The following is an 18,857-nucleotide window of genomic DNA, read 5'->3' on the forward strand; positions in this document are numbered from 1 at the left end:
TCCTTTCTATCAGTGGCAGGTTGATAATAATGGTCTCATACAAACAAACCTATGAATTTTAAGCCTTCTCTGTATCTGGAAACCTTCATGTTGAACTAAACATTTGGCCTTTGCAGCTCATTGGTAAAGCTGGGTATGATGGGTAACACTGACATTTACATTAGAGTGGGGGCACAACTAGCGAGCCAGTGGCCCTTCACCCCATCCCCCGTGTGGCAAAAAAATAAAACCAGGGGTGCCTGGCACTATCTTCTGTAGACTTCCCAACCTCACAGGGATGGTAGGCAGGTCTCAATCAGTTGTCTGAACTTTCCCCAGGACTAGACACAAAATTCCAACACAGCAGGCTGAGGCAGGAGAGTAGTCCTACAGAGGGATTCAAGGTTAACTGAGACCAGAGGTCATTGTAAAACAAAGCATTCCGTTTAGCTCCCCGATTTCTTCAGTGCATCCCCACTGACGACAGATTAATGTCAAACAAAGGACTATCTATACACACACTGTCACCCTTTAAGGGAAAGATTCCGGAAATCAACAAAACGGATGGCTTGAAGCAATGAAGTGTAGAAGCTCTTAGACAATACACAGTAATGGCAAGGTACTTTTGAAACTATTAGTAGGAATGAATATTACATAAACAAATGACATATTAGAACTCCAAGTTTTAATATAAAAATTCACATAATGGCAAAAGATAGAGTTGATTGCCCATCCCACTGTGGCCTCTAGACTCTACCCTGTCTGTGTTTACACAGGAAGATGCCTCCTTACCAGGGTAGATAGCTATTTTAAAATGTTACATATGCTAACTCAACCAACATTCAGGTAGTGAATTGTTTCCTCCTTACCCTGAAAGAAAGAAAAAAAAAAATCCAGCTATCTGTCCTTCTGGACAGAGATGTGACGGTTCAGTGTCCAATTTTACTTAGTTTCCTGATGCACTTTGGTGGATAGAAAACATTCCAAACTGCTAAATTATATTGTTCAACAGTTCTTTCAAAAAGGGTATATCAGAAACAAACTTCTTAAATTCTTCAATATCAAAAAAGACCTTGGTTTTACCCTTAAAATCAAACGCCAGCTTGGCCGGATAGAGGATTCTCGGTTGAAAGCCTTCTTCCTGCAGAACTTTGATGATCCCGGACCACTGGCTTCTTGCATCGATGGTTCCGGGTGATAAGTCAGCTGTCAGTCTGATTTTTGTCCCCCTGTAGGTTATTTCTTTTTTTGCTCTAGAAGCTTTTAGGATCTTCTGCTTGTCACCAGCACTCCAAAACTTCACCAAGATATGTCTAGGTGTGAGTCTGTGCTCATCCACTGAATTAGGGATTCGGTGAGCACAGATGATCTCGAGACTCTGGTCTTCTAGCTCGGCAAAGTTTTCTTCTATTATTTCCTTAATTATGTCCTCTGCTCCATTTTCTCGGTTTTCTTTTTCTGGGATTCCTATCACTCGGATATTGGAGCTTCGCAATCTGTCCTCTCTCTCTCTCAGCCTCTCTTTGTCCACGATCTCCTTGGCCAGTTGCATGGTCTCCTTAGTCAGTCCTTCCACTGCGTCTTCTTGTTCATTCACTCTTGCTTCAATCATACAGGCTAAGGAATTCAGATCATCCATTGAACTTTTCATATTTAAGACATCGAAAAAGTAAAGTTTTTTAATATTTTCAACCTCCCTTTGCATCTGTCTGATAATACCGATCACGCTTCTTCTAAAGTTTTCTTCAGTTTCATGGATCAAGTCTGCTTCTCTGGCTGTTAGCTCTTCGATTTGCGGGGTCTTGTATCTCCCTTTCTCCATGTTCATTAAAAGTGGAGTGACTTGTGATGGAACACTCAGGCTTGTACGTGGACGGCTTTTAGCGCCATCACTGCCTGCCTCTAGGGATTCTGACGGAGAAGTCAAGTACAAGGTTAGGCAGGGTGTCCTGATCCCCTGACTAGTCATGGCAGCAGCTCCTCCCTCCTGGCACTTGACCAGCTTTTTTTCCTTAGAGTCCCAAACCAAGTAGCTAAAGGCAAGTTCTCTCAGGCCATGGAAGGTCTCCTTTGTCTTAGTCCGGGAAGGTGTCTTCACATTTCCGTCTTCTTCTGATTCAGAATCTACTACCAAACTAATTAAGCCAATCTCCTCGCCACTCCTGGTGATTTTCTCAGCTCCTCGCTCCTCTACCACAGTAAGGCCCTGGAAGGTTGAGCCTCGTGTTTCACGGAGCACAGAGGCCTCTTCCTCCTTCGCTATCTCAGAGTGCTCTTCTCCCTCTTCCTCCCCTCCTGAGGTCTGTTCTTCCTCCCCCAACTCTGAGCCCTCTTCTTCTCCCAACTCTGAGTCCTCTTCCTCCTCCTCCCCCAACTCTGAACCCTCCTCATTCTCCGTATCTGAGGCCTCTCCCTCTGAACTTTCTTCTGCCTCTATCTCCGGGACTTCTCCCTCCTCTAGCCCCGAGACCTCCTGCCTCTCCAACGCAAGGGTTTCTTTATCCTTCTGTTCCAACGTCTCTCCTTCAGAAGTCTTCACGTTTGGGCTAGCAACGTTTACCTCGCTGATGAACAGGAAGCTCAAGCTATCGCTTGCTATTCTCCCAGCTTCACGCTTTGTGTCTCCTAGAGTTTTACCCTAGAAGTTTAAAAAAGTTATTTAAGTCACGCCTTTCAATGAATGAAAACTTCTATTTCACCCTCTAGATTTAATATATTTGCCATGACAATGAACAAATACCTGTAAAATAACTTAAATACTTTTCTCCTGTGGTGAAGATCAAACCCAGTACATTCTACACGGTGAGTATGATTTGAGAACCCCACCGACAGTGGTAGGCCCCAACATCCAGTTACCTATTCTCAAAGACATGGGTCCCCAAATAGATTCAGTTTCCTATGATGACCCTAACAAATGGCTTCTTCTGCAGTATTCAGAACAAGTTTCCACAAGATCATCATGTCTGCTCTGACCTTCAGAACCCCTGGTACGTAATGCATCGCATATGGACTGACTAAGCACCTTTAATGATTGCTCTTCATGTTTCGCAGAACCCTTTAGAATTAAGGCCTGCTAACTCATATTCACCTAAATGGTGATGTATCTTTCCCTCTAACACGAAAGCAATTTAACCTAATTTTTAGTTGTATGTATTTGTGTATGTGTGGAGGTGGTGCCATCGAATTCATATGGAGGTTTCCAAAGGCAGCTTGCAGGAAGGAGTTATTTCTCTGTTCTACCATGTGGGTCCCAGGTATCGAGACTCAGGCCATCAAGCTTGTATGGTAAGTACTAACACACACTGAGCCATCCCGTCAGCCCACAATTTTAACTTTTTGATTTTATTTTGTTTGTTTATTTATTTATTTATTTATTTATTTATTTTTGTGTGTTTTTGAGGTAGGGTCACTAATTGTAAGGAAATATTATTTTAAGGTGTGTGACTTTCTTTATGCTGCATTTGTTTAACTCTGTGAAGCTGTCATTCTTTGCCTGTCTAAAACACCTGAAGGTCCTAATAAGGAGCTGAATGGCCAATAGCAAGGCAGGAGCAAGGATTGGTGGGCCTGGCAGGCAGAGTATAAATAGAAGGAGAAAGGCGGAAGAGGGGAAACAATTAGAGACCCAAGGGAGGAGGATGTAGGGCCAGTCACAGAGTAAAAGTAAGATATACAGAATTAAAAAAAAGAAAAAGAGCCAGAAGCAAAGGGTAATGGGGGTAATTTAAGTTAAGGAAAGCTGGCTAGAAATAAGCTAAGCTAAAACTGGGCATTTATAAGTAATAATAAGCCTCTATGTGTGACTTATTTGTGAGCTGGCTGGTGGGCCCCTCAAAAAACAAAGAGTTAAAGCATCACAACAACTAATGGTCCAGGCTGGTCTCAAATTCATTGCGGTCCTCATGCCTCAGCTGCCACTCCCACCACTCACGGAAACCATGCCTGATTTATGTGGTTTGGGGAACTGAACCCAGGTCTGTGTGCGTGCTAAGTATGCACCCTACCAACCGAGCTATATCCCAGCCCTATATTCCCAAATAGTGACCAAAAGATGGGCATAGTGGTGTGCCTGTAATCCCAGCACTCGAGATGGAGGTTCTAGGGTCGGGGTGGAGAATGTGGGCTAAATGAGAGCCTTTATCAAAACAAACAACAAAAATAAAAATAAAATAGCGAGCAACTGGAAGAAACCGAACACTGAGGTTTGAGTCTTACCTTACACAAAGTGGTACAAATTCTAGGTGTGCTAAAAATCTCAGCATGAGGCTGGGTGGTGGTGGTGCACGCCTTTAATTCCAGCACTTGGGAGGCAGAGGCAGGGGATCTTGAGTTCGAGGCCAGCCTGGTCTACAGAGTGAGTTCTAGGACAGCCAGGACTGTAACAGAGAAATATCTCGAAAACAAAAAACAATGAACTAATCAACCAAACAAACTTAATATGAGGGGCTGGAGAGATAGCTCAGAGACTAAAAGCAATTTTTCCTGCACAAGACCTGGGTTCAGTTTCCAGCATCCACATGGTAGCTCATGACCATCTAAAACCCCAGGACATAGCACCTCTTCTGGCTTCCTCAGGCACTAAACACATACATGGTGTACATATGCAAGCAAATCATACACATAAGAAAATATAAAATAAAGCTAGCAGAGAGGTGGTGGCACACGCCTTCAACCCCAGCACTCGGGAGGCAGAGGCAGGTGGATCTCTCTGAGTTCGAGCCAGCCTGAACTAGTTCCAGGACAAGCTCATAGCTACAGCAAAACCCTGCCTCAAAAATAAACAAACGAACAAACTTAGGAAAAACTCACGATGAAAATAAAATCACAATGTTCACAAAAGCTACCTTAAAACTAAGTTTACTAATGGGGAGCTACAAACCAAAACCACAGAGCTATGGCACACACCAGCCAGATTACCTGTAGAATCTTATGGCTAAGGACACCTGACCATGGGATCTCCTGAATGTTCATGCAGGGGCACCACCAGCATGCATATGACAGATATCCTCTCAAGAAATCAAAATGGGGCTGGAGAGATGGCTCAGAGGTTAAGAGCATTGCCTGCTCTTCCAAAGGTACTGAGTTCAATTCCCAGCAACCACATGGTGGCTCACAACCATCTGTAGTGGGGTCTGGTGCCCTCTTCTGACCTGCAGGCATACACACAGACAGAATATTGTATACATAATAAATAAAATAAATATTAAAAAAAAAAAAAGAAATCAAAATGCACCAGGAAAAAGAAAAAAGAGAGACCAGCCTGCACACCTACAATTCCAGCCTCTAAAGGTGGGAGGCCAGCCTGGGGCACACACAAGGATAGGATAAAAGATAGCACAAGGGCGCAAGAGACGGCTGATTGGTTAAGAGCTCTCGCAAAGGACCCAAGTTCAGTTCCCAACACTGGCATGGGGTGACTCCGTGGGGATCTCAATCTGATGCTTTCTTCTGGCCTCTGAGGGTACCAGGCAAGACAGGCACCTGATGCAGATGTCCAGGCAGGCCAAACACTTTTACACATAATATTTTTAATAAAGAAAACTAAACCCAGCTAACACCCGATAGTTCCACTGCTATTCCCACTGCTTAAAGCGTTGGCTGCGCCCACTCATTTGCCCCCTTTTAATAAGTTAAAAGAAACTCTTAGTGTTTAACTCCATTTTTTTTTCTTTTTTCTTTTGTTTTCTCGAAACAGAATTTCTCTATTTAACAGTCCTAGCTATCCTGGAACTAGTTCTTACAGACCAAGCTGGCCTTGAACTCACAGGGATCCACCTGTCTCTGCCCGAGTGCTGGGATTAAAAGCGTGTGCCACCGCCGTCTGGCCTAACCTTAAATTTTAACAGAAACGTTTTGCTACTAATTTCTAGAACTCCCATCAAACAGACTTTAATTCCCCTGCTCATCTCTCAAACTTGCAACAGTACTTTTGCTTCCAACTTAAAGTGCTATTAAAAATGTCACATTATGCTTTCTAAAGAATCACACCAACTCTTAAACTCGAATCCTACATCCTTGTAAGCTTACCAATCTTTCTTGAAGCTGATTTCTTCCTCCATGTCTTGCTTCGTTTTGTGGGAGTACATCTTTCAGTAATTCTTTCAGAAAAGGCTTTCTGCTGGCAAACTGTCGGAGGCTGGAAAGGTCTGAGAAAGTCTTTGCTTCGCCATCGCATTTAAACGCTAGTTTAACTGAGCACTGCAGCTCGGGTTCCAGCTCCATCTCCTTTAGAAGGCGGAAGATGCGGCCCCACCGCTTGTTAACATCCAGTGTGGCGGATGAGAAGTCGGCAGCCAGCCTAAGGACCGTTCCCTCTTCCGGCGCGCTGCCCTCTCCTGAGGTTTTTGGGAGGCTCTCTTTGTTCCCATGGCTTGTTTCTTTCTCCCCATTCTCCAGGTCCTCTCCTTCTAGGTCTGCATGGCCCCTGCTCTCTCTACACCTCTCATCTACATGATGCCGGGCTTCTCCCATCCTCTCCGGTGATGGTTTCACATCGCGGCTGCTGCTGGGTTGTTTTTTGTCCTGCTTCCTGCTCAACTTGCTCTCCTCGCTTTTCACAGTGAGGTTTTCGGTGTCCTCGTCTGTTTCAGAACTTCCCTCCTCCACTTTCTCTCCTGGTTTTGGCCACTCAGAGGGGGACTTGTTTCCTTCCAGCTGCACTCTCTCCTCCAAACTCTTCACCTCAGGTGGCGTATGTTTTACCAGCATTTCCTTTAGGTCATTTTTAAGGCTTTCTCTCATCTCCACAAACATCATGTCTTGCATTTCCATTAAAGCATTAAACTTCTTCATCACGGCTGCCGATACGTGGTTGTACTTTAAATCCTCAGAGGAGGCCATTTCCCTCTCTGTGTCTGCTAATAACTTTTCTTTGTGCTCCTTTTGAAGCCTGGCCGCTTTTGATTGCACACCTGACATCGTGGACGCGCTAACACTGGAGAGGGAGGGTTTCTGAAATTCAAAACCCTAAAAGAATAAAAAAAAGTCATCTAAGAAAACTATGCTATGTGTACTTAATATTTAGCATAAAGGGTTACTAATGGGATTTACACATGAATATGATCACAAGGGGAAATAAAGGTCAGAATTCACAATTTATGCACAATGATGAAAACCCACTTAGAGGTGGACTTGAGAGTTCATGCCTGTAGCCCATCTAATTAGGAGACCAAGGTAGGGTCCAGGGGTTGGTGGTGAGTGTAGACAGCACAGTGAGATGCCCCCCCATCCCCATTTCAAAACAAACAAGTGCTGGGGATGTAGCTTGGGAGTACAGTACACACAAAATAGGTCTAAAAAAAGAGATTTAAGAGAACCCTCAAGGTGGGCATGGTAGTGCACGAATTTAATTCCAGCACCTGGGAAGAAAGGTTGGTGGGTCTCTGTGAGTTCAAGGCTAGCCTGGTCTACATAGTAGATAGATTTTCTAAGACTATAAAGATGGCGCAGAGGGGAATGAATGGTGTCTGCCAATCCAAGTTTGATCCCTGGACCCACACGGAGAGACAGTCATTTGACAAACTGTTCTCTGACCTCACATGCAGAACCACACACAATAAACCAAATATAACAAAAAAATCAAATTGAAAAATAAAAAGGAAGGCATTACATATCACACACAAAACAAAAAAAACCCACAACTGTTGAGGTCAACCTAAGAACATTACTTTTGCAGCATGCAAAACGTTAGAAACTCCCTGGAAGGGAGCCAAAGTAAAATCTCATTCTCTTCCTCCCTCCCACAGGCCAGTCTGTGGTTAAGGACCCCTCCAGACTGTGGGGAGAAGTGGGAGAATGGACTACTCCCATTGTAATGAGCATAATTTTTAAAATGCTCTTTATAGCTTAGTCAGGATCCCACTACAGCCAAGGCTGCACCTCAGAGCCGGAACCCAGTGACATCACTCACTCAAGACACCAGACACAGACCTAGAACCCTATGACTACTGGATATAAGCAGAGACCACGAGCAATGCTCTGCCCTGCACAACTGGATTCTGTCCTGTACATCTGGATTCTCCCCCTCACATCAACAGATACAGAGGTGAGCTGCCTTGGGGAGACAGGCTTGGGATCAGTTAGGAATTTATTGTGACCTTTGTATGATGACTGTGTAATAACTCTCAACATAATAAAATAAAACGTTTGCTATACTAACTATGAGTATCTCTTCCTGCTGAGACACCCACTCAGAGAGTCGCTGGGATGGAATCCCGACTGACCTGTGGGCTCATCACAACAAACCATACTCACACGGCCAGAAGAATCATGGAATTTCTGAGGACTAAACGGCTCAAGGGGCAGAACCAGAAACCAGACATCAGACCACAGATACTTGGAGGACCCACAATTCCATGGAAACCAAACATCTTGAGCAGCAAAACTGTATTGTATCTGAGCATGTAGATGTGCCAGGATGGGAAGGAGAGAAGGGACCTGGGCTGGTCTTTTGACTTGGCGTCTTAAGTTTCTGTTACTGTCACGAAATGCCTAAGACAAACATCTCAAAGGAAAAAGAGGCTCCTTTGGGTTCCGTGTTTTTAGTCCACGGCTGCTTGGGAGCAGCATGTCTCCTGGTAGGAGCTTGTGGAAGTGGTGTCTGCTCATCACAGTCACAGGGAGGAAGACAGTGGGATCGTAGCATCTCTCTCGTTTTACCTCAAGTCTCCCTCGCCTCCTAAAGGCACCCCTACCAGCACACTGGGCCCGTCTGCCAAACTGGCCGCACAGAATTGTGGGAAACACGCAGGGCCAAAAGGAAACAGTTCTTGCTTACCTACAGGTGATTTCTACCCTGAAACTAAACATGAGCAATGAAAACATGGGCTGCGGGTGGGTTAGGGTCTCCTCCTCCTGCCCCGGGAGTGCCACCTTACTCTGTGAGATCAGCAACAACAAAGCCTTTTTTGGGAAGACATGGTCTCATTTAGCCCTCGCAGGCCTGAAACTTGCTACATAGTACAGGCTGGCCTTTAACCTCCTTACCTGCCGCCTCTAGCTCCCAGAGGCAGGCACCATACCCAGCATATAACAATGTCTGGACTTTCTTTTCTTTTTTTTTCCCCTTAAGATGGCATTTCTCTGTTTAGCCCTGGCTGTCCTGGAACTTGCTCTATAGACCAGGCTGGCCTTGAACTCAGAGATTTGCCAGCCTCTGCCCAAGGTTAGGATTAAAGGTGTATGCCACCACCACCACAAGACTAAATGTTTGGATTTTTATTTTTGCTTAAACTCAGGGCCTTTTGCAAGGTGGGTGAGGATGCCACCACTGAGCTGGATCCCTAGTTCTTGAGAAAAAGTTTTAAAGCATTAAGATTCTTTGCAGTTCTCCATGCTTCTGTGTTCTTAACACAATCCAAGAGCAAAACAAAGGAGTCTATGAGCCAAAGTCACTTTCTACGCTGTGTATAAAGATACAAAGGCAGATGGGGTTTTAGTTAAGAGGGCTTACCTACCTTGCAAAGGCTCTGGGTTCTGAGTACACACCACTCTCACCCCTCACCCCTCATTTCCTTTAGATTAACCGGGACAGTGATCCCAGGCACTAGGGAAGCTGAAGCAGGAGGATTGCTCCAAATAGACCAGCCTGGGTTACAGAGTTACTATCTCAAAAAATGAAACACCAAACAAGCACACATACACAAGGAAAATGAGAACCATAGAGGAGTCAACCTAAGTACGCCCAGGATCCGTATGCTGGGCTAACGTCCTGACTTCCACAAGAGTTTCTCAACACACTGCATTCACTGAGACACACACAAATAAAATGTAGTTAAAACAGCTGGGTGGTGGTGGCACTGGCACTCACCTTTAATCCCAGCACTGGTGGGGGGGAAGCGGGGCAGAAGTAGGTGGGTCTCTGTGAGTTCAAGGACAGGTGGTGTAAGAGTTTCTGCATAACTAGGACTATACAGGGAACCCCTGGTCTCGGAAGCCAAAAATAAGTAAGAAACTTAGTTAATAAATAAAATTAAATTAAATTAAAACATAACACGTAAAGTGAAGTAGAGGATCTGTTTAGCTGACTAGCCTGGTCTACACAGAACATTCCAGCCCTCCAGGGGGATACACAATGAGCCTTGTATCAAAACAGTTAAACAGTAACAAAGCAGAGAACAATGTTTCATATTTAATCTGGAAATCTGAAGCAAATTTGGTTTGCTTTGCTTTATTTTGGTCTAGAACTTGCTAGAACCAAACTTGTATGCATCACTCTCCCACCTGCCTCTCATTGCGGGAATACAGGCCGGTGCTACCAACTCTGACCTCAGAGTTTTCTGAGTTATATCCAAACCCCAGAATTCTATTTCAGTAACCGTAAGGGGCTAGATAACATGAAGGATGATGAGGTTTAAAAGACAACAAGACAAAAAGACCACGCGTTTCTTCAGTCTCATAAAAAAAATTGATGCAGTTCCCTGCGGGTCGAGTTCTGGAGCTGGAGAGCAGCAGCGAGGCTAAGCAGGCGCTTGGCCCAGCCTGACACACAAAAACCATTAAAGCACATACTTGCCAATCAAACCCATTGGCAACAAGCAAGCTTATAGGCAAGACCATGCTGGGTTTATTCATTAGGACCATGTTGCCCTGCAGAAGAAATTCTAGGTTCGGGTGCAGTTTCACAGTATCTGAGGCAAGTGGTCCTGGAGGGTGGGGCATTGTGGTGCTGCAATCAATCTAAATCAAGTCACCACACTTAATCCCAGCACTCTGGAGGTATAGACAGGCTGCCTGGACCTAGCTCTGCAGCCCAGCCAGGCCTTGAACTTGAGATACTCTTGCTTTTTCCTCTTGAGCAGCTGAGATACATGACTGCCACCACCAGGGCCCAGCCTAGAAAAAGAGTTTCATTAAGTAGACGTGCAAATACGTCTGAATTAGGCAGTTTACAGAAGTGGTGTTGAAGGACAAAAATCAGAGTGAAGCTTGGTGCTGCTTTATGTGTGAGGCTCCAGAACCTGGCAGCTGCACTCCAAACCAAAGTGGGCTTGTTATTGAAGGGCTGGAGAGACGGCTCGGCTGTTAAGAGCACTGGCTGCTCTTCCAGAGAACCTGCGATTCCATTTCAAGTACCCATGTGGTGGCTAACTACCCGAAACTCCAATTCCAGGGGAGCTGATGCCCTCTTCTGACCTCCATGGGCAGAGCACGAATGTGGTACACAGACATACACACATGTCCACTAAACCTATACACACAAAATAAGACAAAGACCTCACAGCGCAGCTTTGAAACTGACTAGTGCTTGAAACCACCTTGAATTGGCTGTTTCATTTCTTAAAAAGATTTATTTTTATGATTTTTAATTATATGTAGCTATGTGTGTGTGTGCCTGTGGGTATGCGCACCAGTGCAGGTCCCCGTGCCAGGAGCGGCGGGTCTCCTGGAGCTGGAGCAACAAATGGTCATAAGCCACCTGACGTGGGTGCTGGGAGCTGAACGTGGGTCCTCTCTCTAGGAGAGCAGCAGGTATTCTTTTTTTTTTTTTTTTTTTTTTTTTTTTGGTTTTTCGAGACAGGGTTTCTCTGTGGTTTTGGAGCCTATCCTGGAACTAGCTCTTGTAGACCAGGCTGGTCTCGAACTCACAGAGATCCGCCTGCCTCTGCCTCCCAAGTGCTGGGATTAAAGGCGTGCGCCACCACCGTCCGGCCTCTCTAGGAGAGCAGCAGGTATTCTTAACCACTGAACCATCCCTCCAGGCCGTGTCTGTTTCTTGTATAAAGAACGCAATGTTGGGTGCTGGTGGCGCGCACCTTTAATCCCAGCACTTTGGAGGAAGAGGCAGGCAGATCTTTGAGTTCTAGATCAGCCTGGTCTACAGATTTGAGTTTGAGGCCAGCCAGGGCTATACAGAGAAACTCTGTCTTAAAAAATTAAGTTTCCATTTCACCGCAACTTCACCACATCCACTTTTGTTTGTTTTTGAATGAGAACAAACCCCTACATTTAAAAGTTGTAAACAGCCAGGTGGTGACAACGCTTGCCTTTGATCCCAACACTCGGGTGGCGGATGGGTCTGAGCTGTCATCCTGGTTGGTAGAGCTGGTTGAAATACACGCCCCCACCAGCTTCAGCTCTTTGAATACTCAGAGAGGTGGCACATTCCTATAATCCCAGCTTTCAGAGGCACCCTGCCTTAAACCTCGCCCTCCCCCAGAAGAAGAAAAAAGAATACAAAGGGGTGTGGCCATCAATAGCATGCGCGCGCGCGCACGCACACACACACACACACACGCACACGCGCGCGCGCACACACACACACGCGCACACACACACACACACACACACACACGAGCAGGGCCCTCGACTCAGATCTCCAGCATAGCAAAATCAGCCTGTAACTTCTCAGAGTTCCCGTTGAATGGCCAACAGGAATTGTATATTTCCAACTGCTATACAGTTTATATTTATTGAGAAGCAACAATTCTGTTAAAATTCTGTAGAAAAATACAAAATATTACTAAACACGAAAAGATGCCAATATAGTTGAAGAGATCACAGAAACAAACAAAACCTGAGGGCACTTTTCTGCACCTGGTGCACAGAGGAACCCCTGAAAGGCTGGGTCTGCAGAGGCTGCTTGGCGGATGAGAGCTGCGGTACAGGGGACATTGGAATGCTGCAGGTTCAGAGGTTAGCAACCTCATCGCGGGGTAGTCCAGCCTTCTGGAACACCATTCCTCCACTACCCCTGTGTCTTGTGACTAACAGATAAGAACCTTTTGGAATCTGTTAACTTAGACCTCTAGACTCGGCTTCCTGAAAGCTAAGCGCCAAGAATGTCATCAGATAGTATCTTGGGCCTGTAGAAACGCTTCCCCAGCCTGGCAGTGGTGATGCTCACCTTTAAAAGAAAGGCTTCCCCAAGCCCACTGTACCTGCCTCCCTGATGTACCCACCTAATGTATTTTTTGCCTTCATTTATGACTTTCTTTTCTGTAAAACTTAAAGGAATGTCTTCCAAGCTGGAATATGGAATTAGCGGTAACCTAAATCTGTGTTCCCAGGCACTCAAAACGGGTCCATAATAAACTACCTCTTATTTCCTTTAAGATAAGAGCTGCGGTTTTTGCAGTGACACCAAAGTTAAATAAAAGTGTTAAATAAATGAAATCCCAGCACCTGGGGTTGAAACCAAGCTGGGATACACAGCAAGTACCAGGCTCCCCTAGGGTTTTTGGTTAGACCCTGTCTCAAAAACCAAACAAGTCAAATACACATCCATCCTATCTACAGTAGAAAACAACTTGCATGGAAGAAAACCAGGCTTCTGCAGAACTCACTATGTAGTTCAGACTGGCCATGAACTAATAGCAACACTCCTGCCTCAGCCTCCTCCGAGCTGGGAGTAAACAGAAGCCATCACAGGTGACTCAAGATCAATGACTGAAAAGCAGTACTGGGGCAGAGATCTGTCCTCTAGAGTCAGGGGTGACTGGCGCGGCGGAAGCCCCACTGTCCACTAGTGGCTTTTTTGAGTGACGTACCAACATAGGAAATTGGAGCTTGCTTCAAACTGTTGGACACGAGAAGCAGAAGAGATGAGATGCTGCAGCTTCAGATGGCAGAGCAGAACCTGCGCAAAAGCTACGGGGCTACACAAGGAAAAGACAAAAACCCAACGAGAGGGACAAAGGGCGAAGTCGGTTGGAAGGTGCACTGACAGAGGCTGAAGTTAGAAGCTCCTCCCTCTCTGGAGTCCGAATCCTTGCGCAGCTGTGCCCTTCACCTAACGTCTCCAAGGCAGACAGAGATCAGTGCTAAACCAGCAATCAAAACAGGGTACAGTGGTGCGCAGGCCATGCCAGCACTTGCTGGGTAGAGGCAGAAGGACTGAGTTCGGGACCAACTTCCGCTTCACATCAGGGTTCAAGGAGCCTACCTCTCCACAAGACAGGCTTGGTGGTCTAAGCCTTTAACCCCACTTGGCCACATGACTTGGAGGTCAGGTTGGGCTCTGTGAGACCCTCTCAAAAGCACATATCTAAATCAAATGCAAGTAATGCAATACTGGATGCTGAACCCAGGACACAAGCCACGTGGCGCACTCACCCACCCCCAGCCACGTGTACCCAAAACCTCTCAGGTGTGTGGGCGGGGGATAATCCTGCTGAGGGTGAGGACTCACACAATAAGGAACAAGTTGCGGATCTGAAAATGCAATGGGCTAATAAACATCTGAAAAGAGGGCAGAAGGTGACAGAAGGGACCAGGCCAGGGCCAAGGAAATGCAAATCCAAGAAGATGCTCCAGCTCTCCCAGAGACAGGAAGTCAAGCCCTCCCCCTCTGGCCAGATCCGCAAAACTTTACTGGTAGGTTTTCTATAGCATAGAGCGAAGGAAGAACTCCTAAACCATTTAAAATGTAAATCACGCTACTGTGTCACCGGAACCCAGATTTGGGAGGAGAGGCCAGAGAACTGCAGCCAGTTGGAGTCCAATTGGAGCGACACAGTGGCACCAGCTCCCAATGGAATGAGATTTCGCAACTCCACAGGGCAGACCGCTACAGCAAACCACAAAGAGAAACATACCAGAACTCATCAGCTTGCCCCGAGCACTTCCCAGCTTTAATGCCCACCACCAATGCTGGCCTGAAATCAGCCAACTTCGCTCAGTTCTTCACCCTACTAGAAAGCTTAGGGGTAAAAGTTGGACTATGTAGCCTCTTGTTTGTGTTGAGACAGGGTCTCACCGTCCCAGTGAGCCTTCAGGGAACCTTTTACCTTTACCTTTTACCTCAGGTGGGACCACAGGTCTGAGCTACCCATCAGTTTCTAGTATTTGCTTGATTGCTTGAGACAGGATCTCTCTACGTAGCCCTGGCTGTGCTGGAACTCACTCTATAGATCAGACTGGCCTCACACTCCGAGATCCGCCTGCCTCGGCTGGGATTAAAGGCGTGCGCCACCAAGCCCGGCTTGTTTTCTGCTTGTAACTGTGGGATTTAAAGTGATTCCTAGAGTGACGAGTCCCAGTGAGTTTCAATGCTATCACAAATTCACGACAGTAGGTTAAGGATCCCACCTCAGAATACAGACAACGCCCCATCCCTACTTCGGTCCCACTCCAGAGGGCCCTTCTCCGTGCTCCACGAGCACACTCTACAGCTTACCCAATCTACACCTTAAGGCACCAGTTCTCCGCAGCACAGAACTTGTTCCGTCCACCCACAGCCGCGTCTCTCAGCACCTGGAATTAAGTGCGCATCCCAAGTCAAGTTGTGAGTTTGTATGTAGAAAACCACCCACGTGTTAAGGGTAAAAGTTCTTAGATGTGTGTTTGCTTAAACAGTATATACAAGTCATTAACAGGGACACTAGGGTGGGGGGTAGGGAAGAGGGAACAACCCGGATCCGAATTCATGGAGGCAAAGGGCAGGCCAGAGGACGGTGGTTTCCGTCCTGTGCACGAGGCTACATTAACATAGCATCTTTAATGACTTGCAAAAGAATTCTGTCCATTTTTCTTAAAGCAAACTTTGCAGAGAAACTGATGGAAACGTCTTCCCAGTCAAAGACACGGAGGAAAGCGTTGGAAGGTGGAGGCTGGAAGGGCCTGAGAGCCCGGGTACCCCAGGCTCTCCGCAGAGCTCTGCCTGGGGCGGCCTTGAGCTCAAGCTCACCTCCGCCCTCGCGCAGCTCCCGCCCGGCTGTCTCACTGTCCCCCACTTTCCGGATGGAAGAGCGATCCTCACTGCCCATCCCGGGGCCGGCCAGGCGGAGCAGGGTGAGAAGCACGGGGACATCCGGGGCCTAGCCTTGAGCAAGCAACCTTACCTGGGAGCCACGAGGTCCAGCCGGGAGGTCACACACGCCAACAAAAGCAGGCCCGGCGTCTGACCGCAGGAGGGACTCGCCGGTCGTCGCGTGCTGACTCCTCCCCTCCCTCTGCGAAGTTTGCAGGTTTCTAGGCCCAACCCCCCTCGCCCTCGGCTTCCCTAGCCCCCTCCCAGTAGGGCCTGAGCCTGCGGGGCTCGGTGGCCCACGCCCAGAACCCATACACTCTGGAGGCCAGTCAGGGCGCAAATTTGAAAACACGCTCACCAGCCGGGAAACATATGCGCGCACACACATCTCTGTCCTGACTCCAGGTTCTGGGAGCAACAAAGCCCACACTATGCGCCCAGGACGGAACCGTGGTGTTAGTTACTCCCGGCTCCTTTCTTGATGCCTTCCTCTCACTGTATTTCTGGCCCTCACTTTTCTGCTCCAGGGCCTTTGCACTAGCTGTCTCTCTATGGTCTCTCTTGCCAGTTCATGTTTTGAGAGAATCTCTTCAACCTGGAATTCCATTCGCGGTGAACTCTGAACTGCTCATCCCCCTGCCTGCTCTCCCCTAGTGCTGGTTTACAGACCTGTGAGTCAAGGAGTGGGGGTAGGGCAGACCTGGGACCTCGCGAGTGCCAGGCAAGCACTCTTCCAACTGGGTTACAGAGCCAATCCGTACTTTCTCACTTTTTTCAAAGCTGCCATTTTTTCCATCCCCTGGTCTCAGGTCAAATATTAACTCCTGCAGGGATGGCGGCAACAGCTACCTACAGATCTCTGGAGGCAGGAGGACACCTTTGTGCATACGAATTGGCGCTAGCTTAGGCGCTATAGTGAGACCTGTCCCTTAACAAAAAGGAAGATCTTCTCTAAGCGGCCTCTGAGTCCACCCTTCCTAAAGAAAATACATCCATGCCTCCAGACCCAAAGCTCTATCATAGTACGGTTTTTATCCCAACACCTTTTTTTTTTTTTTGGTTTTTCAAGACAGGGTTTCTCTGTGGTTTTGGAGCCTGTCCTGGAACTAGCTCTGTAGACCAGGCTGGTCTCGAACTCACAGAGATCCGCCTGCCTCTGCCTCCCAAGTGCTGGAATTAAAGGCATGCGCCACCACCGCCCGCCCAACACCTTTTTGAGACAATAGCTTGCTTGCTACGTATCCCAGGCTAGCCTTGAACTTCCTATGTAGCTCAGATTGACCTCAGACTCCAGGCACTTCTCCTGGAGTATATTCAATAATGAATTTCCATTTCATGTCGCCCTATTCCCTGCTTCCTTACAGAATGTAATTCCAACAAGACAAGACTCATATCTTTCTCACTCGCTATATCCAGGTTTATTCACTATATCCAGGATGGTGACGAGCATGTTCTACAGCCCCTTGTTGAATGAAGAAATATGTAAGGGAGCCTACCCCTAGAGCCGAACACTGAGGCTTTGTCTTAAGAAGGGTGTGTTGGGCATTTGTCTGAGTTGGAGCCTTTGGGGTTCTGGGTGACAGGGCGGAAGGTGGGCCACATTAAGTCACACAGCCAGCTCACTAAGTTCATGGAAGTGAACTTTTAAAAGGATTTGCTTCCTCTTTGACATCGCTGTCCTGGTTACGTTTCTGTTGCTGTGACAAGACTCCATAACCAAGACAACTTAAGAGGGGGCTCACAGTCTCCGAAGGCGAGAGCCTGTGACTGTCATGGTGGCAAGTACGGCAGCAAGCCCACTGCGTGGCTGTGAACAGCAGCTGGGAACTTCCATCTTGAGATATAACCATGAGGGAGGGAGAGAAAAAGACCCAGGACAGTCTTTTGAAACCTCCTCCAACAAGTGACATACCCCCAGTGACATACCTCCTCCAACAAGGCCGCACCTCTGAGTACCATCCGTACCCCCCCCCCCGTACCCCCCCAAGCTTCTACTAACTAGGGACCAACTATTAGAAAAAATGAGGGAGGATGGGGGGATGGGATGGGATTTCCATGTAAATAATCACAATTAATAGAAAACCCTTAAATAAAAAATAAAATGAGGGCTGGAGAGATGGCTCAGAGGTTAAGAGCATTGCCTGCTCTTCCAAAGGTCCTGAGTTCAATTCCCAGCAACCACATGGTGGCTCACAACCATCTGTAATGAGATCTGGTGCCCTCTTCTGGTCTGCAGGCATACACACAGACAGAATATTGTATACATAATAAATAAAATAAAATAAAAAAAAAATGAGCCAGCAGTGGTGGTGAAGGGCTTTAATCCCAGCAAAAGATTTAGTTCCAGGCAAAGGTAGGCGAATGTCTGAGTTCGAGGCCAGCTTGGCCTACAAAGCGAGTTCCTCAACAGCCAGGGCTACACAGGGAACCCTGTCTTGAAACAAAACAAAAAAACAAAGCAAAAAACCCAAAACCAAACAAACAAAGATGGAGAAGAAATCTAAAGACAGAGCTCAGTGGTAGAGCACGTGCCTGGCGTGTGCCAATGTCCTGGATCCTGTCCTCAGCAACACACAAACACACACATACACACACGCACGCACGATCAGGGTTGGGTTCCATGTATGGTTTAGGAAAAATATGATTCAGAGCAGTATTGAGTGTACTGTGCAGTATTCAGTGTACTGTACGGATGCAGGCAACAATTCAAAATGTAGAATTAGCCATGCAAAACTATTCTCGTTAATTTTTTATTTTAATGCTATTTTATTAATATTTCATCTATTTGTGTAGGGTCTGTGAGTGTGCCACATGGTCAGAGGACAACTTTAACTTTCCTCAGTCATTTCTCTCCTGCCAACAAATAGGTCCGGAAATGGAACGCAGGCCATCAGGGTTGGTGGCAGGCACCTTCGTCCGCTGAGCCATTTCTCCAGTCCCTTATTTCTCTCTCTTGCAACGCTGGAGGAATTTTTGGCTTTAAATATGCTAGGCAAGGCTATACCGCTGAGCTACACAAAGTGGCCCAATTTCCTTAACAGTAAACAGCAAAAGCTAAGTTGGCAAGCACCTGTATTCCCTGAACATGGGGAGGAGGGCAAGGTTATCCTTGGCTATATAGGTAGTTTGAAGCTAGCCTGGGCTACAAGAGACACCACTGTCTCTGAAAACCAAATTAAACAAAGTCACA

At 46.8% G+C, this 18,857-nt stretch overlaps 1 protein-coding gene across 1 annotated transcript; it reads right to left on the reverse strand.

Moving 5' to 3' along the window:
- Window positions 1–959: 959 nt before the first annotated feature.
- L1td1 (LINE1 type transposase domain containing 1) lies at window positions 960–15,683 on the reverse strand. Its single transcript, XM_057785452.1, has 4 exons — window positions 15,605–15,683; window positions 14,367–14,485; window positions 6,007–6,945; window positions 960–2,617 (listed from the first exon to the last, which is right to left on the reverse strand). Exons 1-4 carry the CDS (start codon window positions 15,681–15,683, stop codon window positions 971–973), a joined length of 2,784 nt encoding a protein of 927 aa, XP_057641435.1. The 3' UTR covers window positions 960–970.
- Between the last annotated feature and the right edge of the window lie 3,174 nt (window positions 15,684–18,857).

Source organism: Chionomys nivalis, chromosome 11 (assembly GCF_950005125.1).
Source record: "Chionomys nivalis chromosome 11, mChiNiv1.1, whole genome shotgun sequence".
Lineage (NCBI taxonomy): Eukaryota > Metazoa > Chordata > Mammalia > Rodentia > Cricetidae > Chionomys > Chionomys nivalis.

What these genes read in the sequence shown, in the direction of transcription:
- L1td1 (XM_057785452.1), bottom strand. Translation starts at nt 15,683, where the DNA reads ATGGGCAGTGAGGATCGCTCTTCCATCCGGAAAGTGGGGGACAGTGAG. An exon ending in GGAGCTGCGCGAGGGCGGAG is followed by an intron (nt 14,486 to 15,604) that starts GTGAGCTTGAGC and finishes GGTTTGCTGTAG; the next exon opens with CGGTCTGCCCTGTGGAGTTG. An exon ending in ATCAGCTTCAAGAAAGATTG is followed by an intron (nt 2,618 to 6,006) that starts GTAAGCTTACAA and finishes TTAAACTTCTAG; the next exon opens with GGTAAAACTCTAGGAGACAC.